Source organism: Rhinolophus ferrumequinum, chromosome 3 (assembly GCF_004115265.2).
Source record: "Rhinolophus ferrumequinum isolate MPI-CBG mRhiFer1 chromosome 3, mRhiFer1_v1.p, whole genome shotgun sequence".
Lineage (NCBI taxonomy): Eukaryota > Metazoa > Chordata > Mammalia > Chiroptera > Rhinolophidae > Rhinolophus > Rhinolophus ferrumequinum.
The window spans coordinates 62,680,246-62,699,616 of record NC_046286.1 but is presented as its reverse complement, the minus strand read 5'-3'; the positions used below and the strand labels follow the sequence as shown (position 1 = coordinate 62,699,616).

Below are 19,371 nucleotides of genomic sequence, written 5' to 3'. Positions count from 1 at the left end.
ACCTGTGAACATCTGGGGGGAACAGAGCCAGGAGTGCAGTTTCCAGGCTCTCGCCCTCACATGGAAAGGTGCTCATTCGGGTAGTAAATGGCCATCAACTGTGATTGGATGGCCATCAGCTGTAATCAGTGAGCCATTGGCTACTAATATAACTGCCGTGGCTACGCTAGCAGAAAATGGGGGCTAGCAAGAAGATGGTGGCTGAGCTAGCAAGCACAGATTGCAGTTAGCAAATGGGGTTGGTTGGTTGGCAGAGAAGTAGACAGCAGGTTGCAGATTGTGTAGATCCTGTTTCTGGTGTCTCCAACCCAGCCGCCGGCGAGAATATAGTGGTATGAACCCCCCATCTAAGGCTCTGTTCATGTTCCTGTGGGGACAGAGCCCCAAAAAGCAGTTTCCAGGCTCTCGGCCTCACATAGAAAGGTCCTGGCTCAGGTAGTAAATGGCCATCGACTGTGATCAAATGGCCATCAGCTGTGGCTAGTTGGCCGTCAGCTGTAACCAGTGAGCCATTGGCCACTAATATAACTGCCGTGGCTAGGCTAGCAAAAAAAGGGGGAGCTAGCAAGAAGATGGTGGCTGAGTCTGCAAGCGGCACAGTGAGGGTTGAAAATTGTGTTGCTCCTGGTTCCTGTGTCTCCAACCCAGCCTCCAGTGAGAGTATAGTGGTATGACTCCCCTACCTATGGCTCCGTGGGTGTTCCTTTTTGGCCTCACCATGTCCTGCGTTCTTATGTGGGGAGTGGGACCAGAGACCCTGCCGGGTGCCCTGCACGACACTTGGCGAAGTCGGCAGGATCCCCTGCACTACAGTTCCTTTTTGGCCTCACCATATCCTGTATTCTTATGTGGGGAGCAGGACCAGAGGCTGTGCATGACACCCCGCATGACACGTCCCTGTCCTCTTCTGTCATGATGGTGGTTCTTAGGGAGAGGTACACACGAAGCACATGGGCATTTTTAACATGCCCCTTTAATAAAAATACCCCAGGAAGCTAGAGCAAATGGCTCTGCTTTGAGCTTGAGGCATGCTTTGGGGGCCCACAGATCTGCCCTGGCCTAATTGTCTTCAGGAGGCAGGGTATGGAGCCAGCACCAATGCAGGTGCTGGTGTTTAAGGCACAGTAACTTGCCCACTAGTAAAAACAGGCCCAATGAACACACTGAGCTCTGACTAATTAGATTAGCAACTTCTCCCTTGGGTGGGTGGGTGGGGACTAGGAGGTGGGCAGGCAGAGGCATAATTTACATTTGTCTGTGGAGAATAATAGGAATGCATTATACAAATTAATATATTGACACACCCAGTTAATGTATTCTGTACTAGTTGCTTGGGAGAAGATTCAATCCCATTTATTATTATGATTTTTCCCCCTGTAAACAGTGGTTGTCAGCTGAGTTACTGGGTTGACAGAAAAGAATATAAATATGTAGGGTTTCACTTTTTAAACTTCCCTCTAAAATGTCCACATCCTAGCAGAAGACTCTCTCATAGTCACTGATGAGATGCCAGGGTGATTTGGCTGGGCCAGCCCCAGATTACAAGATTACAGCAAGAGGAAGGGAGACGCTGTCTTAGTTGAATGGGTGCCACATACATACTCCTTTCAGATTAAAATTTTAGAAAATCAGCAAGCTTAGTATTTCTTCTTAAGAAGAAAATTGTTTGCTGTTATGTTTCCAAATGAATTAAAACAATGAACCTCAAAACATGCTTTGCATCTCGAGTGGACTGCTGTCTGTGATGTGACAAGAGCTGCTGCATGATTTGTGGAGCATCATGATGCCTATGAGAGTTTTGAGGGATTAGGGGGAAAGACTCTTGCTCAGTAAAGTTAATCCCTCGGCCACAGTCTTGTTTTCTTTGGTTCCAACATCCTCAGCTGTGCACACTGTGTAAGCCTCAAACACAAGTCAGAAATTCCTTACAAAGTATATTTATTTAATGTGCACTTGAAATTAGAGACTTTCTTCTGCCTGATTTAGGTACATGTTCCCTTTGGCTTTCTTATCTAATTTTGATAGATGAGTTAACAGAAGTGCTTTGGTTAGCTCAGGGAGAGCCTCCTTCCTGGCTGGAGCCCTTGCTCTTCTCCCCCAGGAGGCAGCTTATTGGAGTACAGTCCTGTTAGCCGGGCCTATGGATTAATTTCACTTGACCCCTGATTGGCTGTTTACCTTGGAGAACACATGCTACCTATCTGGACCACGGTGGCCCCACTTTATCTGCCTGAGATAGGGAATCGATAATCTTGCATCCTTTAGAGATCTATGCCCGTGATCATATCTCACAACTTCTAATGGGAACCCTATGAGTAAACAGACCTCTTTTGGGAGCACAGTTCTCCCCATCTGGAATACCCTTCTTGGTCTCAGTCTCTTGGTCAACTTCTGTTCATCCTCCAAGGCTAACCCACCTCTGTAAAGCCTTTCCTGTCCCCTCCTCCCTGCCATCTTTGTTCCCGACTTGTTCTCCCCTACGCACTCTGTGTATATGGCTATAGCAGCTCTTAGCTTCCTTTCTAACCTGCCTATCATATCCATGAGGTTACTCATAATCGGTATTTGGAATGCCTCCGAACATTTTATAGCAGGCTTGTGTTTCCCTGCGGAGGGACGTAGTTAGCTGTGGAGAAGGTCATAACTCTTCTGCTTTGGTTTTCAGAGTTGGGGAAGCAGTAAGTCCCCACCTGTCATTTATCATCCAACACTTTAAATTATTCACATCGATTTCCAATCCTTACAGATTGCATGTGATCACATGAGCACAGACAGCCTCGCTTCGGACTCCAGCCCCACCAAGAAGCCCTGGTCGGTTTGTCTTGATGACAGATTTGGTTTAGCTCATCAAATCCGCAACAAGCAGTGCCGTCTCTACTCTTTAGGGTAAGTACATTTTACAGCAGAAGAAAATAAAAACAGTTCTGTAGGTGGCCAAGGCCTTTTCAGCAACACAAAGTTATGAATGGGTGCAGTGTATAACTGGTGCTACACTTTGCCTCCTGCCAACATTTCAGACTCATCTGTCTGTCATGTAACTGTGGGTACTTGTGTGCAGATCTCTCTAAGTAGCCAGAACCACTTTCTCTCCATTCTGCGGGTAAGTTGGCAACCTCCATTTTCCACATGATGATGGTCCTCTTGGTGAAGCCAGTGATTTCCAGCTAGAATTAGAGCATCCTTATCATAGAGAGGAGAACATTAAGGATGCACCTAGAAAAAAGAAAGAACAGTGAGGATATTAGAAATTTTATACACAGTTATGATGAGTGACCCAAGGCAAATGGATTTTTATGTCTTATGCCAGTGGCAAATCTGTGTATACTTTTGCATTAAAGAATGAAAGAAAGGGAAACTGTCATGCAGGGTGGCATGAGGAGTCTCTGGTCCCGCTCCCCATGTAAGAACGCAGGATATGGTGAGGCCAAAAAGGAACACCCACGGAGCCAAAGATAGGACAGTCATACCACTATATTCTCACTGGCGGCATCCGCCTCTCTGCAATCCGTGCTTGCTAGCTCAGCCACCATCTTCTTGCTAGCCCCCATTTCCTGCTAGCGTAGCCACAGCAGTTATATTAGTGGCCAATGGCTCACTGGTTACAGCTGACAGCCAACTAGCCACAGCTGATGGCCATCCAATCACAGTTGATGGCCATTTACTACCTGAGTGAGCACCTTTCCACGTAAGGCTGAGAGCCTGGAAACTGCACTCCTGGCTCTGTTCCCACAGAAACTCTTACGAAAGCCGTGAGATTTTGTCAAAATGTGGGAAATACTGATATTCAGTTATTCAGCCTGAAAATGACCTAAATGTACAAATGGATTTAAAGAGCTTTTTTTAAAAGAGTGAATATGAAGTAATGAAATTATTTCACCAAATACAGCAATACTCATTAAACAGTCCTGAACTTACAAACGATATATGTCTCAAAGGCAGGAGAGAGTTATTTTTGTTTGGAATATCCTGTTCCATAGACTATTTGTAGCAGCTGTGTGGTTAGGTTCTCAGGCAAGATCCCAGAGGTCCTTTACAAGAGTACTGGGGACCCCAGCAAGTATCGTATGCTTGTCCCTCACCCATAGGTTTCATCACCTCTATGATTTACATTCAGACCCGTGAGTGACACCTGCCAACCAGAATCCTGGATTAGCGTTAGGGGCAGACAAATGGGGTGTTTTGGAGGCTTACCCAAAGGTGCTGATGCATAGAGGGTAACCGTCGCTTGTCACACTTTACCAAACAAGAATTCTTAGCTATAGTCATCTTGGATTTTTTTTTTAAACAACAAAATGTTCAAATAAGGGTTTCAGGATAATGGAAACATTCTTCTATGAAGAGTGATGGTATACGCATATATCAGTGGAGCTTGGTAAGCAGTAGGCGTTCAGTATACATTTGCTACATGAGTGATTGCTTGAGGTAAAGAGACTAAGCTGGTTGTGCTGTGATTTAAATTTGGAGGCTTGGGGATTAGGAAGTAAATTGCTCAGCCAGTTGATTAGAACAGAGCTCTTTTTCTGGGAGCCCACCAGCTATGCTGTAAGATTGTAGGAAGAATGGGAAGTTGTGACAGTAGAGTTTATTTTATATCATATTAAAAATGTATGAAAGTAGGTCATAAAATAATTGCATAGTACCACATACAAATTGGAGATCTCAGCTTGGTCCTATTTTCTTGCTCCAAACTGCATTCATATTTTGCTTAATATTTTACGCCCTGGAATAATTTCATTTAAAGCATGTAACTGAGTAAAGTGAAATTGGGAAAGCTGTTTTTGGAGAAAATTTTTAAATTCCCTTTTGCTTTTTTTATACTTCAGAGCGATTAGATAAGATAGTTCTGCTGCAAGAGTTCAGATTATTACATTCAAAAAGGTAGTTTCTTATTTTCATTTAAATGTTCACTATTCAAAATTAACATTGTAAAGAGCATATGAGAACAGTTGGATTGCACTGGGAAAAGAAATGAATAGATGATGAGGGCCAACATTTGATTGAAAACCTGAAAATGCTTAATTGAAAACTGGAAGCTGAAGAAAATATTTCTTATGCCCTAAAAAAGGATTCTTTGGATTATGGTTGATTGCACTGTTACCCAGCACTGAGAGTCCAGACAAGCATCCCCTTTTCTAAGTGAATTGCTTCTCTGGGGGGCAGGTAAATAGCTGGCTGACAGCATCTCAATTGATACTGACGGAAGAAAGAAACCCAGGGCAGAAGTGGTGCTCCTGAAATGAGGCACAAGAACAGGAAATGTGGGCCCTGGTTCCTAGCATTTGGGAGTGTTGGGTAGTTGTGAGTAAGGTGGGGAGGCAGGTGGGGATGGATCATGTGGCTCCTTCATCCAGGCAGTACATGCTCCAAACCCCAGGCCTGTGGCAGCAGCAAGACCATGCCACTCTGTGCCCAGTCATTTCCATCCTAACCGAGGATGATGGATGCAGCTGCCACGGGCGGTAGCCTTCCTGGAGTGAGAGGAAGGAAGGGATCTGAGGACATAAGGATCAGAGGACAAAGGCTGATTGCCCTGCCTTCTGATCTGTTTCTTACCTTCCTTCCACCGCCGCGTACTAGAGCAGGTATCACCTGCACTTTCTCTCTGATGTCTGAAATTTTTTTACTAGGAGTCAAAGCTTTTTATTTCACAGTTAATGTAAAAGACATTTCTCTGGGAAAATGCATTCTGTGTAAAGTTCAGTTAAAAATTAAAATCAGATACTTTTCAGTTTTGAAATGCGGTAGAATAGACCAATTAAGATAGGAAAGGCACTGAAAAGGAAGGTTATGTTTTGGAGAAAGGGCCAGGGAAGAGAAAAAGGAGGGGCTGTGGATTTAGATGATATTATTCGTAACTTCAGATGGGGCCTGGCCTGCAAGGCTTCCTGTGTGTGTAGTGGAGGGTTGATTGGGAGATAGTGGGGAGGGTGGGGGATGAGGGAGGGAGTTAAAGTGAAGTGGGGGGAAAAATCAGTTATTTCATCCTTCATGTGAAAGATTATATTTCAGAGGTAGGAGTGAAAGCAGAAGAGAAAACTTGAGAAGGGATAATACATAGGCAAATAGTTTTCATCTCTTCTTAAGTTCTCTGGGGGTTGGGGGCTTGCACCATTTGGTTTCAAGACATAAATTCTCAGCATAAGACAGAAGAATATTTGATAGTTGACACACGGTTAGGCAATAAGAGCCAATATTTTATACAGAAAATCTGGGACTTCTGGTTGCTGTGAGCAGTTCAAGAGGAACGAATGAGCTCCAGATCCAAAAATTGTCATCTAATCGTTTAAGTAGCACAGCAGGAGCTCATACTGTACATGAATGAGGAATCAGAAAATCAACAGAGCCAAGGACCCTTTTGAGACCATTTGTTTCCTAATCACCCTACCTATGAAATTTTAATACCGTAAATATACTGTATGTCTGTTTATGTATCTGTGCTTTGTATGTGAAAAAAGTATTTTTTTTTCTTTTTGTGAAAGAAGATTTATTGAATGTGTATAGTTAGCCATGTGTTAAAATAGGAGAAGGCTTGATATAACTAAGAAAATTGGCTTTGGAAATGTCATTTTGTCAATCCAATACTTTTTGCTTCATTCCATGTTTTGTTACTGATTTCCATCCTCCTTCTTTACAGGCTGGGAAGTGATGACACCCATTTTGAGGTTAGCATGGCCAACAATGGATGTGAAGTCCATCGTTTTGATCCTAGTGTTAAATCAGCTCACATTCTGGAGAGTCAGCGCCTTTGGTATCACCGGTTGTCCATTGACTGGCGGGACCCCCATCCAGCTGTTGCTGCCCAAAAACCACATAGCAACACCAGAAAACTGGGAACCATTTTGAATGAATTTGGGCATCACAAGGTCAGAGTTTTTTCATTTGATTTAATAATTAAATAAAGTAAACAAACTTATGAACTTTTTTTTTTATTGCAAACCAAGGATTGGATAGTTGAAGGTCCAGTTTTAACCTTACTGATCACCCATCATTAGTTATAGAGTTAGCTCTGTAGACATAAAGTTTTGGCAAGGATAGAGGTATTTAAATGGATTTGAAAATTGTAGTCGCTGTTGAGCGGTGCTAAGTAAGGTTTTGGCTAAGACTGGGCCAGGACACTAAGAAAACTACTTCTGGCATTGACTCCAGAGTACCATTTCCATTTTGCAATTGATTTAAAATTTCCAGACAAAGGAAACTACTTATGTCAGCCTCAAATACCAAAAGTAAGCAGGGCCAGGTTCATGTTCGATAACAGATTGCTTCTGTATCATGTTCTTCACTGTTGTAACAACTATTTTGAATCTCCAGGCTCTTAAAAGTCAGAAAATATTAATATATGTAATTTTGATTAAAATGTACTTTGTAAAATGGAGTGGACATTATGTATGTTGCAACTGGTATAATTATATCAAAGGGTATCAGATCTCTACAAATACTTTATTGTGAATGGGTAGCAAACAAGAGACCGAAACTTTGAACTGTGTTCCTTAAAAACAATTTTTAGTATAGAGCTGTAGGCAGATACCAAAGAAAGTCTCCTGAGTGTAGTTGGCTTATGTTTGATTGCCAGTCCTTCTTGGATTTGGCCTATCCTGGCCTATTATTCCCAGCCAGTGATGGCATGTAATTTAGAACATGCCAGAATGGGTATTTCTAAAAATCAGTATACATGGAACTCAATTTTCAACTTGAGTTTGCTCCTTGATCTTTAATAAGAGGGCTTTTCTTCTGCATTCTTCTTCCTTCTCCTCCGAAAACAAAGCAAAAACAACCCAAGTCCCTTTAATTGGACAGCAGGAGCTTCTTCAATAACAACTTCAAAGAATTTGCTATTCTTTTAACATGTGATTATTGATTTGTAGTTTGCTTTGCCATTGAGAGTAACGAGCATTTAATAGTTAGGGACCTCAATGAAAAATACATAGGGTTGTTGGGGTAAAATCTCTGAACAGAGCCCAAAGAAGTGAGAGCATTTTCCATAACTTTGTTTTTGCCTTCATAGACCTGGTTTTTTTTTTTTTTTGCAGCTGAAAATTACAGGCTTGATTCTCTAATATGTCAACTCAAGATTATTCAAAGAGCTAAGTACTGATTCTCTGTGTTCATTTAGACATTTTGCTGCTCCTCCTTAATACTTTTTACATCCTGGCCCTATCACCCTCACTCTTCAAAGAAAAGACTGAGTAAAGAGGTGAAAGCTAAAGCCATTTTACTTTTTTTTTTATGATATTTTAGCAAAAGATTTGATAAATATGAGGATAAAATAAGACTTTGAAAAATGATCTGTGAATGTAATTTATCTAGGCCACGTTGCCTGTGGAAAATGTGTTTTCAGACAACCAGGTTTGTACCTCCACTGTGCTTGTTCCACTTCATGGACGCTGAAGTAGGCAAACCTTTATGCTGAAGATGAAGCATGAAGCTTTTACAAAACTGCTCCTGAGACAGCAGAAACATTTATTATACTGATACCTAGAAAGGAGAAAGGTTTTAGAAAATGTCTTATATTCCTAAGGCTACTTATGTTTATTAAAAACATTAATAATATCACTTAAAAATAGTTAAGATGATTTTATTTGTATTTTTACCTCAGTAAAGCAATAGGAAAAAAACCCCAGTATTAATGAAAGTGATCTGGCTTAGAACTGCCAGGTAGGTTTTTGCTACTTTAAAAAAAAAAAAAATCCCTTGTTGAAGAATTTAAAAGAGACTGCTATTCTTTCTTAGAGATTATTTTTGGTGAATGCTTTAAAACAAAACCCAACTAAATCCATCGATGAGTGACTGTTCCCGTTAGGAGCATGCTTCTAGGAGCTGTGTGGTGCCAGGAAAAGGAAACCTCGTTTCTGGCCTGTAGCAAGCAAGGTCTGTTTTCATTTTTCTGCATGTGCATAGACACTGGTGAATGGGACGTGACTCTGCAGGGAAAGCAAAAAAAAAAAAAAAAAAAAAAAAAAGAAAGAAAAAAAAAAGAAAAAACACACACAAAAAAACCCCTGAAAAAATGGCAGGGCTTTTTTGTCTTGCCTTCTTCACTTATTTTTTTCTGAAAGTGACGATAGAAACCAAAGGGGTTTTAGTTGTTTTGTTTTCACTTCATGACTTTAAAACATCTCGCATAGTTTGGTGATGTTTTCCATGGTAAGCTGTTATTTTTCTTCTCCTTATCATTCCTCGATTCCAGCCACTCTGGCAAAAATATAGGCAAAATGGAAGACAGTATTCTGAGATGGTGACAGAAAGAGATGCATATGGCTTTTGTAATGTTTTTTAAACTCTTTGGAATTTTTACTTCAAACTATAAATCAAAAAACCTTTCTAAAGCATCAGGCGAAAGCAGCTCCATCAGCAAAAACACATGAACCAGAAGCCCAGACTGTCACAGAATAATATCAACTGAATTCAGTATTATTTGAAATGATTAACTGTTTTTGCTGAAGTGCTTGTTGCTGTAACTACGTATTAGAATTTTTCCAGAATATGACTAGAAATATTGAATGTGAAATTTCTGCTCATATTAATCATAATGTGTGCTTTTTCTCTAAGGTCTTTATTACACAGAGTATCCTAAATGATCCAGGCTGGTTAATGAGAAATTATTGTTCTTTTCAGTCTTAACCATGCTGTTGGTAATCTGCATCACAGGACTGTTTAGAGCTTACTTCTGACTGTTTAGAGCTTACTTCTGTAAGCTCTAAACTCATTAATCTAGATTGGAGGCATAGGTCCTCTTGTTCGTTTTTGGCATTGGGCAAGTCTTAAATGACTCTGCTCAGTTTGATTGTCAGTGAAATTAGGACAATGATACTACCTAAGTGGATTGTTTTTGAGAATTAGATCAGTGTTAAAGGCTCCAGCAGAGTGCCTGGCATGAATTAGTCATTTGATTTATTAACAATTTCAGGAAATTTTCACTAAATTTCATAGAAAACCTTTTCTTTCTTTGTTTTCAGGGAAAGTATATTAGAGATTTCTCTGGAAATTGCTAACTGTACCTAATTTCAATCAAGACTTGTTAATGAAAGCTTTGTGTGAAACTGAAGGGCAATGGGTCCTTCAGACATGGTCATAGAGAACTGTTATTCTTTGCTGCCCCCGGGCACTGAACAATGTTGCTGCAATTGTATAGAAAGTACATACTGTGCTGTATAGAAATTAAATAAGCTGCTGAGAATTAATACAGAGCAGATGTAGATTGAGGAGGGACGACCTGGGTGGAGCCGGACTTTGTTCACTGCTTAGCTGCCCCAGTGGCTGAGTGTCCGTGTGGACACTTATAGGAGAGGTGGTTTCTGCTTCGCTGGGCATAGAGCTCGCCATTGATCAGAAAACATCAGTTCTGTTGTGTGGTCCCTGCTGTGTTTGAGAAAACGTGGGCTTTGAAATTGAGCTACAGAAAGGTTTCTTTTTCTTTTTGTTTACCAAGTTGGCAAATATAAACAAGATACTCATACTGCCCTACATTGGAATGCTTTTTGGGAATAATACTCATGCTTTGCTGCTGGAAATGGAAAATGATAGGCTCTTTCAGGGAAAAAATTCCACCATGTGTTTATGTGATGTCAGTTTTTATTCCTAGAAATCTTCTTTGCCTAAAATTCTATTTTGTCTGCTATTAGTTCTGTCATTCCAGCTTGTTTTGTTTTTTTGGATAAGCATTTTTATGACATGCCATTCTAGATTCCTTTATTTTTATTTTAAAATATAGTTTTAGTTTATGTGTGTAAGAGTGACGTATTCAGTATATGCCTGTATTGTGTTTTTAAATCCAATCTGATAATCTCTGTTTTTAAACAGGCTATGTTCATAATTATTATGAGTACTGGCATGTTTGGGCGAATTTTTACTCTTTTTGACTGGGCTTTTTTGGTTTTCTGCACTTTTTTATTCTCTTCTTGCTGAAGCTTGTTTTTTTTAATTCTTCATGGCTACCCTTAAATTTTAAATGTATATAATTAACTATAAAATGTTAAAACAACATGTAAAATGATGAGTATTTTTATATTCCTCCTAAATACAATAAGGATCATAGCAAGTTAACTGTCTTTTGAACATGCGCTCTCACATTGTTATTTTCTGGATTCTTATCTTTTTTTTTTTTTTACATTTTCTTTTGAAAAAATTTCAAACACAAAAGTTGCAAGTTACAAGAATAAGAATAATACAATGAACTCTCTTATATTCCTGACTGAGATTCCCCAGATGTTATTATTTGCCATGTTTGTCCAGTCTCTGTTTTATATACCTATATCATTTATGTCTATATATTTATATCTATGTATCTATATCTAGTATATCTATATTCAATTATTGTCTCTGTAAATTAAAAAAAAACTCAATGGAAAGGAATGCATGGGTACTTCCATAATATTTCTATCTATATATGTAAGTTTAATTCATTTGTATCTGATTGCTGATATTTTTGGATTAATTGCTTCTTACTTTGGTATATGACAAGCCAAGAGCTGGCATTATGATTAATGTAAAAACAATGGAAATACCCTTATTAAAGTCAAGGAAAAATAAGGATGTCTGCCATTATTATTTTAAAAAATTGGATTAGAGCTCTTTTTTAAAATAAATAAACATATTTTATGATAATTATAGATGCACATGCAGTTGTAAGAAATAAGACAGAGATTCCATGTACCCTTTCCCAGCTTCCCCCAACAGCAAACAGTATGACATCACAACCAGCGTATTGACATGATACAATCTAGATACAGAACATTTCCAGCAGCATAAGGGTCGTGTTGTCTTTTTATAACTATTTCTACCTTCCTCCCCCACCTCTTTCCCTAGCCCCTGGTAATCGCTCATCTGTTTTCCATTTCTATAATTTTGTCATTTCAAGAATGTTATATAAATGGAGTCGTAGAGTGTGTAATTACCATTGTTATTTAACACAGTTATTAAGATAATAGCTAACACAATTAGAAAAGAGAAAGAGCATTTAGGTAAAATTTAGGAAGAAGGAGGTAAAACTTTATTATAGACATATGTGGTTTTTTTTATTATTGGAGCACTCATTGGCGGATAATATGATTGCATACTGGAAAACTCAAGAGAATCTAATGAAAACTATCAAGCAATAAAAGAATTTCATGAATTGTCTGAATTAGTATACAAAAATTTAAAACCTGTACTTTTATGAATAACCAGTTAGAATACACAAAGAAAGAGAAGATACCATTTACAAAAGCAACAAAAAGAGATACAAATAAACTTAAGGCATGCAAAATCTACAAGAATAAAATGTTAACTATTCAAGAATTTAAAAGAAGACTGGAACAAATTAAAAAACATAACATGTTCTTGGATAGAAGGACTTATCATCATAATGATTTAATCTTTGTTATGTTACTCTATTCATTTAACATGATCCCAGTAAAATGAGAAGTAGGTTTTTTGTTTTTTGTTTTTTGTAGAACTAGATAAGCTGATTATAGAGTTCATATTAAATTAACAACCAAAAATAGCCAATCAAATTTTGGCAAAGAAGAGTAATTAAGGAAATTGATAGACCTATGAGATAGTAACACTTCTTATAAATCTATAATAATGAAAGAAAATGGGACATTTATGCTAATAGACAAACAGATTAATGGACAGAATAAAAAATCCAGAAATAGATCCAAATACGTGTATATTTGATATATGATAAAGGCTTCATCTCAAATCAGTGGGAAAGATGGATAGTTCAATAAAAGTTATGTAGACAACTGGGTAGGCATTTGTAAAAATAAAAAATTAATTTTGATTGATTTTTGATGCCTCCTACCAAAAAAAAATCCAAACCAATCAAATCATAAGTGTTTTTTAAGACTCATGCTATGAAACTATTAGAAAAACTATGAGGAATTAAATAATCCTTGAGTAAGGAAGTCATAAAAGAAGGAATGATTAATTTGATTACATATAAAATATAAAATTTCTGCCTAGTAAATATACCAAAAGCAAAATTAAAAGATAAATGACAAACTGGAAAAATATTTACAACTCATTTCATAAGCAGAGAGCTAATTTCACTGGTATAATCGGTAGATGACTGGATTAAGAAACGGTGGTACATTTATACAATGGAGTACTACGCAGCCATAAAGAAGAAAGAAATCTTACCATTTGCAACAACATGGATGGACCTAGAGAACATTATGTTAAGTGAAATAAGTCAGACAGAGAAAGATAAGTACCATATGATCTCACTTATTTGCGGAATCTAAAGAAAAGAATAAGTGAATGAACTAATCAGAAACAGTTTTGGAGACAAAGAGGAAAAACTGAGGGTTGCTAGATGGGCGGGGGGGGTGGGGGTAAGGGGGAAGTTGAGGGGATTAGAAAACAATCAGTAGCCACAAGATGGCCACGGGGTTTGAAAATTAATCTGGGGAACGTAATTTAGTGGTTACCAGAGGGTAGGGGGGTTGGGGGGTGGGAGATGAGGGTAAGGGGGATCAAATATATGGTGATGGAAGGAGAACTGACTCTGGGTGGTGAACACACAATGTAATTTATAGATGATATGATACAGAATTGCACACCTGAAATCTGTAATTTTACTAACAATTGTCACCCCAATAAATTAAAAAGATATATATATATATATATATATATATATATATATATATATATATATATATATATATATATATAATTTCACTGGTATATAAAGGGCTTCAACAAATCAGTACGGGACAGATTAGCAATTTAATAGGAAATTGTATAAAGGTGAAAAAAACAATTCACAGAAAAAGAAATACAGATGGCTCATATAAAAAAGTATTCTAACTTGCTCATAGTAAGAGAAATGCAAATGAAACTACACTTAGATACATTTTCACCCATCAGATTATCAAAGATAAAAAGTGGCATGAATGTAAATTGGTACAATCTTTATGCAAGGCAGATTGACAATATCTATTACATTGCAAATGCAAATACCCTTTGATCCATCAATTCTACTTCTATGAATTTGGCATATGGCCATAGTCTCATCTATGTGAACTGATATGTGAATGAGGTTATTTTTTGCCTCCTTGTTTGTAATAGCAAAGGATAAGAAATAATCTACATATCGAGCATTGTAAAAGTGTTTAAATACATTATTGTACATCTTTTCATGGATTACTTACAATGTCCCATGTTAAAAAGGAAAAAGCAAATCTTTATATATGATATGAAACCATTTCGGAGAGATATTTTAAGGAAAGGAACTTATAATATAAAGCAATTGCTAAATAATTTTGAAAAAGAAGAACAAAGAAGACTTATACTACTTGATTTCAAGACTTAAAATAAGTGATAGCCATCAGGAGAGTGTTGTATTAATATAAATGTAGACATACAGCTCAATGGAACACCAAGAGAATTTGGAAATAGACACATGTATATGATTAATTGATTTATTTCACAAAGTTACCAAAATAATTCAAAAGGAGAAATAATAGTCTTTCAACAAATGGTGCTGGAGCAACTGGATATATGTATCGAAAAAAATGAATCTTGACTTCTGTCTCACATCATCACGAAAATTAACTTAAAATGCAACGTAGACCTAAACATAAAATCCAAAATTATAGAACTTGAAGAAAACATCAGAGAAAATCTTCAGAAACTTGAATTAGGCAAAGAGTTCTTAGTTACAAAATTGTAAACCATAAAAATAAAAAGATAAATTGGACTTCAAAATTAAAACTTTCAGCTCATTAAAAGACATTGTTAAGAACATAAAAAGTGGGAGAAAATATTTACCACAAATGTATCAGACAAAGGACTTGTATCCAGAATGTATAAAGAACTCTTACAACCAAAAATGAGACAGACAATTCAATTAAAAAATGGGCAAAAATTTTGAACAAACACTTCACCAAAGAAGATATACAGATGACAAAGCACACATGCAAATATACTCAATATTGTTAATCATTAGGGAAATGAAAATTAAAGCCACAATGCAATACCACTTCACAAATGCCAAAATGGTTAAATTGAAAGCACTGATGATACTAAGCAATGAGTATGTGGAGTAACCGGAACTCTCAAACATTTCTGGTGAGAAGGCAATATCTTTGGACAAGAGTTTGGCAACTTCTTATTAAGTTAAAAGTACATTTACCAAAGAGTAAAACAGCAAACCTACTCCTAAGTATTTACCGAAGAAATCTAAAAACATATGTCCACATAAAGACTTGTACTTAAATGTTCACAGTGGCTTTATTCATAATAGCCCCAAACGAAAACTACCCTAATGTCCAACAACAGGTTAATGGGTAAAGAAGTTATGGTATGAATATACCATATGCAATGTACCATTCCATACATACATGCTAGACTACCACTCAGCAATAAAAAGGATACATATATGAAGGAATCTCACAGACTTCATATTGAATGAAGGAAGCCAGACACAAAAGACTACATAAGAAGTCTGACAATTAAGTTCGCAAACTTGTTGCAATGATGTTGCTAACCTTTTTTGATATCAGAGGGATTATTCATTATGAATTTGTACCAACTGGACAGTTAACCAAGTTTACTAGTATTTGGAAATGCTGAAAAGGCCACGTGAAAAAGTTAGACGACCTGAACTTTTCGCCAACAATTCATGGCTCTTGCATCACGACAATGTACCAGCTCACATGGCACTGTCTGTGAGGGAGTTGTTAGCCAGTACACAAATAACTGTGTTGGAACACCCTCCCTACTCACCTGATCTGGCCCCCAATGACTTCTTTCTTTACCCAAAGATAAAGGAAATATTGAAAGGAAGACATTTTGATGACATTCAGGACATCAAGGGCAATATGATGACAGCTCTGATGGCCATTCCAGAAAAAGAGTTCCAAAATTGCTTTGAAGGGTGGACTAGGCGCTGGCGTCAGTACATAGCTTCCCAAGGGGAGTACTTCGAAGGTGACAGTAGTGATATTCAGCAATGAGGTATGTAGCACTTTTTCTAGGATGAGTTTGGGAACTTAATTGTCAGAACTCGTGTTATATGATTCTCTACTTATGTGAAGAGGCAAAACTATTCTATAATGATAGAAATCAGATCAGTGGGGTTAAAGCATGTGGTGGGGGAATGGTGTAGAAGATTTACTGAAGTGGTCACAAGGGAAATTTTGGGGGTGTTGGTGGTTATATGAGTGTATACATATGTCAAAAGTCATAAACTTGTATACTCAAAATGTATAAAGTTTATTGTACATAAATTATACCTCAATAAAAGTGAATTGCAGAAGAATGTGTTTAGATTTCTACCATTCTACAATTCACATAATTGTTTTTATATGTATAGAATCTCTCTGAAAGTATCCACAAGAAAATGGTGATACCAGTTGACTATAGGGAGAACTGGATGGCTGTGTCTTTTGAATTTTGTACTTTGTTAATATTTTAAAAATTAAAATATTTTCAATAGCTCTTTTCCATTTCCTTTATTCTCTACTCCCGGAGTTTATTTTAGATGTATTTTGGAACCACTCACTTTATCCTCCTTGTCTCTTACTTGCTTTTTCATATTTTAAAATGTCAATCACTGTCCTACTTTTGAGTGAATTCCTCAGTATTAGCTTCCGATTCTTTAATTTCCTTTTTAATTATGTCCAGTCTAGAGTTAATATTTAAAAACATTACAATGACCATATTTTTTATTTCCAAGATTTTGAATTGGTATTTTTTCTTGTCCATCTGTTGTTCCTTTTTAGTTTTACATATTCTTATTCCAAAATGTATTGCTACTGCTTGCATGTTTGTGAAAGTAGATATTATTCTTATTGATTGCTTTGAGCATCTGAAACATGCTTATTTTAAATTAATCTCAGAATGAAGTAATGTTCCAGTTATTGCTTTGGTTGGATGTTTCTCATCAGTTGTTTTCTGTGTGTATTTTGGAATTTTTGTTTGCTGGCTCCTTTTCAGCAGGGGGTTTTGGTTCGGTTTTGCTTCTATCTTTCCTTGTTGGTTCATCCTTCCCTGCCCTTACAGTAGCCTTCTGGGCCTTGTCTTACTTACATAAGCATTCAGGGGCTCCTGCTCCTTCCTGTGAGGTCTGGAATATTCAGTCACTGAACCATCTGGGGTCTGGCTCATTTGCTATTTGCTAGGGTGTGTCTCTCTCCTCTCATCTTCCTAGGCCGTGGCTGGTTTTAAGCCCCCAGCCCAGCCAGTGGTTACCTGCCAGTTATTTCAGGCTCCTTTCTGACCCAGGGAACTCCACTCCAGTCCGTCCTTGGCTTTAATCAATGAATGTGGCTTGGCTGATCTCTCATGGGGCCCTTTCAGTTCCTGTTCCCTGAAGGACATACACCTCCCTGCCCCACACCCCCCGACCCAGGACCACTGCCTCCTGCTTTAGGGCAGGAGACCAGCGTGCCCCGGCTTCAGTCCTGTTCACCGCTCTAGGTTCTTGTCCACAGAGACGTTCATCTTGTTTTTGAACCCTGCTTTGCCCTTTTTGTCCTCTCTCTCTTATAATTCTCTCTTTTTTCTTTGTGTTTGGCATGGGCAGGGGGCATGTCTTGCCTTCATACTTTGCTTTAAGTCAACTTTAAATTGATGTACCTTTCCTACTTAGAAGTATCTGGGGAAATAATATCTGTGGATTCATGAGTCAACTGTCCTAGTTATGCTTTCTAATACATATTAAAAATACCTAACAAATGAAAGACTTTGAAATGCTTATTTATATTGCCCCAAATCATATTCTATACTAAGATTGCTCATATCTGATGTGTTTGTGAAGCTCCTGGGGAATCTCATTAAAATGCAGACGTTGATTCAAGAGATCAGGGTAGGGCCTAAAATTGTGCATTTCTAGCCAACTTCCAGGTGGTGCTGATGGTGCTGGTTGGGGGACCGTACATCCAGTAGCAAGACCTGTACCAGTCTGAGAAACATAGGAGCAAAGGATATTTAACAGCGCTTGGCAACGCTGGGACTTGAACCCGGGTGGAATTCCCCCAGACGCCCCACACCAGGTCACTTTGTACTCTGCTGATGGCCTTCCCCCTCAGCCTGAGTCCCTGCCAAGGCTGGTATGAGCCACAGATGCTGTGCTCCAGATCATTTTTCCATTCCCATTCCTGTGCCAACTTATTGCACCAGATTTTTGTACTAGATGTGCTATTTTCCTGGGACAAGTTTTTTTTCTCAGGAGGGAAGCTTCTTTATAAAAAATGTCCCCTGGTTGTCAGCCACACCAATTCAAGGCCCAGACATACCTGAGTCCTAGATGATTAATGGTTTAGGCTGGACCCCTGCTTCTCAGATAATGTGTTCCTGGCTAAGCTTTGTGTGGCTCAAGGCCAGAGACCCTTTATTGTATGGAATGTCATCCCAACTACCTAGTGAAATGCTCAGGAAATATATATGATACTTGTCAGCATGACTTTCTCCGTAGTACCTTCCTAAATAAAATGTGCAGGGTTTCAAAGTTTGAATACTTTATCTTTTATACAACTTACTTCAGAATTAATAAGCAGCAGCTGGTGCATCCAGAGATCTCAGTCACTGATGTTTCAGAAAAACATTTGGGTGGAAAATTCCATGGAAACAGTATATGCTGTGGTGAAGGTAGAAGTCCAGGTGATTCTTTTAGGTCCCAGTGAAATCTTCTATTTAGATTTGTTTTTGTTCCTTATTTCAAAGAGAGGTGAGTATCTTTCTGTGTATTCGAAGGCAACTTCATCTTGTAGAATTGCTGTTTAATCATGATGATTCTGTGTTTCTGTGAAATAAGCCAGTGGCAATTTAGGAGTAATGAGTCATTCACGGTCTTGAATTGCAATTTGAAATGCAGACACATCTTTTGGTCTCCATCAATCTGCAATGGACCCTAAGGACAAGCCATCTTGAGAAAGTAAGTTGAGAACTTCCGCTCTCACCATTTAGGAAATGAGTTTTGGCTTTGTACCATTTTTACTCTCCTCTAATGGTGAGATTTGCTGTGAAGCAAAATGGCTGGGCTCTTCTTAATGACTTTCAAAACATTCACTTTTTAGCTAGCATGTAGGTACAACAGATTATAAAGCCCACTTGAAGAAGGAACTAGGTATACTAGGATTTAGCGGTGGTTTGTGTTTTCTTTGATGTGTTCTCCCCTCTGTTTTCCTTGGTGCAGAAGCCATGACTGGCAAGGTTGTACGTGAACGAATCTGGAATCTGGAAATCCACTCCCACCTGCACAACCGAGTGGCTCTCAGATTTCACTGTTAGAGTTGGGAACATCAGAAAACAAACCAAAAAACAACAGCAACATGCCACAAGCAAAGAATCCAATCACCTAGGGAACTTGATTCAAGTGTCAAACCTAGGACCAACCTCAGAGATTCTGATTTAGCTGGTCTGACATGGAGCCCAGGAACCTGCATT

The 19,371-nt window shown here is 38.2% G+C and overlaps 1 protein-coding gene across 4 annotated transcripts in view; it reads left to right on the top strand.

Moving 5' to 3' along the window:
• Positions 1-19,371, top strand: part of METTL24 (methyltransferase like 24) — a 101,955-nt gene that overhangs the window by 49,018 nt on the left and 33,566 nt on the right. For all 4 annotated transcript variants that reach the window (XM_033097210.1, XM_033097226.1, XM_033097218.1 and 1 more), the window contains exons 3-4: positions 2,747-2,886; positions 6,635-6,863. In XM_033097210.1, the coding sequence (XP_032953101.1) occupies positions 2,747-2,886; positions 6,635-6,863 (369 nt within the window). The remainder of the gene's footprint in view (positions 1-2,746; positions 2,887-6,634; positions 6,864-19,371) is intronic.